Genomic DNA, 6,000 nt, shown 5'->3' with positions numbered 1-6,000 from the left:
TTCACTATATCTGAAATGGCCGAGCAGGCTCAATGCAACAAGCTAACCATCATCAATATCCGCAGAAACCTACGACAATTTAGAAGCATCTACGCCCCTCAAACCCGAGTAGGTCGGAAACGAACTATAACACCCCTGATAATCGAAGCCCTCTGTGATCATATATGTGAGAAACCTGGCCAATACCTGGACGAGATGGCTGAATTCCTTTGGGATGAGTTTCAGACCATGGTTACAACCTCCAGCATTAGGAGGGCCCGAGGGCCCTTGTCGCTAAGGGTTAGTCGAAAAAGACTGCACAGCAACGTGCGAGAGAGCAAAATGCTGATTTACGAGATTACTATCTGCACAATCTTTCGGACTTCAAATCCTACCACCTCGTATATGTTGATGAATCTGGATGTGATAAACGTGTTGGGTTCAGACGGACAGGATGGACACCACTTGGCAAGGCCCCTTTGCAAGTGACGCAATTTCACCGTGACCAGAGATACCAAATATTGCCCGTATACGCACAGGATGGGATTGTTCTCTCGCGCGTCTTCCGCGGTTCTACGGATGCCACCGTATTTGAAGACTTTATAGCCCAGTTACTTCACCATTGCGGAAGATGGCCAGAACCTAAATCTGTCCTTGTTATGGATAACGCGTCCTTTCACCGGTCGGAGCGACTTCTAAAATTGTGTGAAGACGCAGGGTGAAGCTAATTTATCTGCCACCGTACTCGCCGGACCTGAAACCCGATCGAGGAGTTTTTTGCTGAACTCAAAGGATTATTCGGCGTAAATGGAATTGCTACGAAAAGGACCCCGAGAGAGGGTTTTCTGCCTTTCTTGAATGGTGTATCAGTGTAGTGGGTGCAAAGGAAGAGAGCGCTAAAGGCCATTTTCGACATGCAGGGTTGACGATCGAACAACTCTCAAGAAGTTGTTAGGGTCAAGGCCCTCACAGAGTCAGCCTAGCCTACTCATTAAACCAAGGGTCGTCGAGAATTTGTCTCGCTGATGCTCTTGCCGACGGTTCAAAACACAACAAGCTTCCAATGATTTCTCCCAGCCTCGTGATGTCCTCTCTTGTGAGATCAGGGGTCCTGCGGCCATCAAAATACACTTCTTCCAGCCATTCTTGCAGGTTAGGCCCGAAGCTTTCCGCGGTCACGTCGTCCCCTTTATTCATCGTATTCCATATCTCTTGCCATCTTTTAGGTAGATCGTCACTCGCCATCTCTTGCATTTGACCGATGAGAATTGGGGGTGTTATTAGGAAGGTGTCAAAAGGTGGCTGGCCTGTGAAAAGTTCAAAGAGCTGTCATAATCCACAATTTAGTCGTGTATAGCGCGGAGACTTCCATCACTTTACGTACCATGCAGCCCATACTCCACAAGTCAACATGATAATCAATTTGATCCTGGAATAAAACTTCGGGTGCTCGAACTGATAAAGGTGTGTGCAGTGTGTGAGGAGCAGCAGTACATAAGAATGATTCTCCGAAGTCAATTATTTTGATCGACTGACTCGAGTTCCAAGAACGTGTTCGATATGAGGTGGGCTTCACGATATACTCCGGCATGCCAAGCTCAAGGTCTTTCCCATCGTGCCTCTGGACACGGCCTATTTCAGGTTTTCCTAAAATCTCAAAGAGAATGTCTTCGGACACCTTATCTAAGCAAGGCATGGTGAAGGCCAAATTGCGAGTGTGCAAATCTATTTTCGGTGAGAAGTGTCCCATTTTTACCAAAGGGAATGAGTTACTGTACCTCCGTGTCCAATATTCCGTTGGTGCAGATCATTAAGCCCGGAGAGACTTTGCTTGGCAATGATTTTGGCAAGCTTTCCAGGAAGTCTCCCACCGGAAAATTGAGCATCAATTACGTCTGGAATGTTTGGCCCCAAAAGCTCATAAACGAGGCATCTATGGAATCCATTTGGGCCCGTTAGGTCAAAATCATCGAGCAACTGCACCACATGCGTCGGACTAGAGTGATAAGATGCCAGTTCCCTCATAGTTTGGAGTTCTCGCGTCTCCCTACCATGTTCCTGTTCTGCAACAGAAATCTTTACAGCGACGTAAGTCTCTGTCCTGCCAGAGTATAGTTCAATTAGCGGGGACTACCGTGCGTTGCACTTTGTATGTATTACCTTTGATCTCTCGCCGCCCAAACTGTCGAGTAGCCACCCCATCCTAATTTATGCAACACCTTATACCTTCCAGCTTTAAGGCATTCTCCTAAGGTGACTGGGTGGTAACCACCTAGTCGGTAGCGATAAAGTGGCTCCGCATCAATGGGGGGGAAAACAGGTAGGCTGGTCCATCGGACTCTTGTCGGCATTGGTAGACATGAACTTGGGGAAAATGCAAGAACTTCTCAAAGGAACAATACGTCTCGGTAGATAGCAGGTGATGCTCCTCATACTAGACTGATATTGTCGGTGCAGGTAATGTTAATATCGTCATGAGTCCAGAATACGTGAATATGTCCCACGCGCCCTGGACGCAGATGACGTGGCAAGAATAGCCAATCACATGATCTGAAAAGCAGCCTCTGTCAGAAGCGGTGAAGGCCTAATAGGGAACCTGAAGATTGGGTGCGAGAAATCTGTGTAATTTCTATGTATCTTACCTCCTATTTTGTATGGAGGGTTACCTAATCTGCGCTAGCTATTCTAGTCTGTAATCTCTGGATTCTGCCATACGCTCCGCCTAGTTCTTCCGACAGCCTCAGACTTCAAGCGGCAATTGATTGGTCAGCATCGCACCTCCAAAACATGTCACTCTACGACGTGCCAGTATGAGACGGGCGCCTATGCACTCTTAAAGAAGCTATCCTGGCCATTGGAGCACCATGCCAGAGCCTAGGAAAGCGCAACTATGGCGGCGCTAAACATCCGACGGAGGAATATATATAGTAGTGCCCCGCTACTCTTGGGAGATCCTACTACGAAGACTGACTCCCTGATTTAATCCACACGGAACCTTTATAAGCGTAGAGGCCACCATGTCCCCCATTCCTCGGCATGCTGTTAAGTTCACACAGAGAATCCGCAACTCTGTTCTGCGTAATCGTACCCTAACCCTCATCGAAACCGCTACTACGAAGCCCGACCTAGCGCATTTCACCATCGCCACCCTCAAGTAAGCAAAATGTCAATACAATTGAGTTCATTACTTCCAAAACTGACCATTGCAGAAACCCGTCACACACGAGTCATACCGACGTCAAGGCGCACGCTACAGCATTGTTAGCAACCGAGGAACAATACAAGAATAAGAAAGTCCAGCCGGTTCATATCTACCATGATGAAGATGGGCGCTATACTGGCCATGTTCTGTATGCTGAAAGAGATATGAAACAGTCAGATGAATAAAGTCACTACGATGACTTTTCGAACACTATTCCCCATATTAGTCAGAATGAAATAGTGATCTCCGTTGTACGGACATTTTTCTTTGGTCGTAGCCTTATAGTGTGTAGAGGCGTTGTCACTTGGTCATGCTTTTAGCCTTTTGTGAAAAACTTTCTCTATCTTTGTTATCGATGAGTGTACAGACACTGCTAAGAGAACCAGTGACATCATTCTCGAAATCGCCTTGACCAATACACTGAGAAACTCTTTCCTGGCCAAGGCATTAGCGCAGATCATATTTTTAGCGGCCCGCGATAAATTGAGCGGCGGAGTAAAAACTGTCCACCGTATCGTTGCTTAGCATTCAAGCTAATTGGTTACAGCGAGCCGCTTTGAGGATTGTGCCAACTGACGGAGGGGTCCATATAACCAACTCGAATGCTCGGAGATAACTGAATTTTAGGAACGACGCCTATGGTCCAACGAAGCAAACCTCATCTCTTAACAATAAAGCACCATTGTTTCAGTAGTAGGCGAAGGCTCCTGCAGTACCGCTACCGAAAGTATCTCTTCCTGTTTTCTTTTCATTTGATACACTCTTTGTTTGACCAAGCGCCCGCGAAGACAAAGTCCGTACTATCTTTGGGAATACCTTCTCAGCCAACAGGCCCAGGACTAATTTAAATAGGAGTGAATTTCCACTGGATTATCTGTTACTGTATAATCGACATTAGAATTTTTCATACTCAACGCGTCCGCTTTATCATTCTGCTTCATTTGTCAGATTTTCCCCCTCCATTATTCTCCTCCGGGCCTTCACGAACAAAGCTTGTATCCACCTTCTGTCTTCAAGCGCAAAGTTTTCCCACGGGAAATGGATTCTCAAATTACTCTGCAACTTCCTCTTCATTCAGACGAGGTTAAAAAATACCAAGCCGATTCTCCGGAGAGCGTTGAGGAACTTCCATGCGAGAAGCAGGAATGTCACATAGAAACCTTGAGACAAGGGCCCGCCAAAAGAAACTTGTTCGGGGACGAAGGTGATTCCTTGACAATCCGATTAGATGGCAGTAGTTAGGTATAATGTACGCAGCTAACCGCTTTTCGAATTCAGGCGAAAGAGTCGTGCTTCTTGTTACCGCTCCCATTGGCAGTTCATTCAACTTAATTGTTCAAGCAATCGGGCGCCAACCCCCTTTAAGCCCTCCTGTTGATTGGGATAGCCACGAGAATATTGCCTTGCCAGACTTGGCTTCCCGGCTTAAATTCACGACGCACTACGCCCTCTGCGTGATCGATGGTGAGGTCTGGGGGAATAAATCATTAACCCTGTTGGAAAAATTCGGAGATGCGAAGTTCTGGGACCATCCCGGAGACTGTACAATGATGGCTTCTGCAGGGAGCAGCAGAAGTAATAGCAGTATGATTCCGACAGACTTGAATGCATGTCGTACTTGGCACGTGGAGCAGATTAAGTGCATAGACAGTGGCGAGGAGATTGGTCGGACCAATCTTGCTGATACCGAAATCTCGAAAGGTATTTAAGACATCAAAGAGTACTTTGTTGAAAGCTAACTCAGCGAATATAGTCTATACAGACCTTCGAAATGACTGGACATATATGCCTGTGTTCTGGAATTGCCATGACCTTGCAATCCGTTTGGCCCACCTTATTATCTCACCGTCCACAGACGCGATCGAGTTCCTCCGAGGACTTATGAACTCCCTCCGTCAGGCTTACCATAGGGAGATTAACTGGTACTCTACAGTGAGGAGAGTAAGTATAGGCAGCTGGGGAATTGCCGCTGTAGGTTGTTTCATCGCTCCACCCTTGGCCGCAGCTGGTTTGTGTGCTTTCATGGCAGGGGGCTCTGTGATGGCCTTGGGGGGAAACGTACACTTTGCAAAGTTAAGGACAAGGCGTAAGTTAATGCTTACGCTGGAAGAACGATTCCCTGCACTCAAGTCGCTTCACGATGAATAATCCGCACATGTTGTCGAATTCTGTATTTATATTGTCTTCGCTTCGTATGCCGAGAAACTGAAGATCAGTATGACTGTTCGTCTGACTATTGGATACTGAAGAAAAAACCTCCGAAACATCGGCAAGTTATGGCTCATAGTATGGAACTGGCTCCGACCATAGAATTTGGCCCCAGAGGATTGTTTTCTCGCACCCCTTAGCCTGCAGGACTCTACCTACTTCCATGGTTTTCTTGGAATGGACTAAAATATTTTGAAGCAAGTTACTAAAAATAACAAAACGCATTCGCCCCTCAACTTTATAAAGGTCAGCTCATATTAAATATTGCGTCAAGACCTTGGAAATGATGTAGTGTAAATTCTGCTATGTAACAATCTGGAGCTACTCTGTGTAATACAAATCGATTTTTCAACTCTCAAACGCCATGATGATTTAATGTCCACCTATTCCGTCTAAAGAACCTCATAAACAGGCACCGCGTTCTTCACCTTCTTCACCCACTTTGCGATATTCTCTACAAATCGACGGGCAATGTCTATTTTTATTCCTCTTTCGATGAAAAAATTTGGGTCTTGGTCCTTGTACACTTGCTCGAGGTCAAGGCCATTCTCGAGCATCACCTCGCACGTTTGTCGGAAAGCGGCTTTGAGGGTATCCCTATCGACGGTCGA

General features: G+C 46.4%; 3 protein-coding genes across 3 annotated transcripts; 1 reads left to right on the top strand and 2 right to left on the bottom strand.

Moving 5' to 3' along the window:
- Positions 1–963: 963 nt before the first annotated feature.
- On the bottom strand, positions 964–1,729 carry N7533_006430 (uncharacterized protein; the record flags this gene model as incomplete). Its single annotated transcript, XM_057103080.1, has 2 exons — positions 964–1,305; positions 1,364–1,729. The coding sequence occupies 2 exons, from the start codon at positions 1,727–1,729 to the stop codon at positions 964–966; spliced, it is 708 nt and encodes a 235-aa protein (XP_056958037.1).
- Positions 1,730–1,731: 2 nt separating this feature from the next.
- N7533_006429 (uncharacterized protein) lies at positions 1,732–2,330 on the bottom strand (the record flags this gene model as incomplete). The annotated part of the gene is made up of 2 exons (XM_057103079.1): positions 1,732–2,080; positions 2,140–2,330. The coding sequence occupies 2 exons, from the start codon at positions 2,328–2,330 to the stop codon at positions 1,732–1,734; spliced, it is 540 nt and encodes a 179-aa protein (XP_056958036.1).
- Positions 2,331–2,996: 666 nt separating this feature from the next.
- Positions 2,997–3,366, top strand: N7533_006428 (uncharacterized protein; the record flags this gene model as incomplete). The annotated part of the gene is made up of 2 exons (XM_057103078.1): positions 2,997–3,133; positions 3,189–3,366. The coding sequence occupies 2 exons, from the start codon at positions 2,997–2,999 to the stop codon at positions 3,364–3,366; spliced, it is 315 nt and encodes a 104-aa protein (XP_056958035.1).
- Between the last annotated feature and the right edge of the window lie 2,634 nt (positions 3,367–6,000).

The sequence above is a fragment of the Penicillium manginii genome (assembly GCF_028828005.1).
Source record: "Penicillium manginii strain IBT 31320 chromosome Unknown utg000005l:1.0-5665137.0:1.0-5668048.0, whole genome shotgun sequence".
Lineage (NCBI taxonomy): Eukaryota > Fungi > Ascomycota > Eurotiomycetes > Eurotiales > Aspergillaceae > Penicillium > Penicillium manginii.
This window is presented reverse-complemented; position numbering and strand designations above follow the sequence as displayed.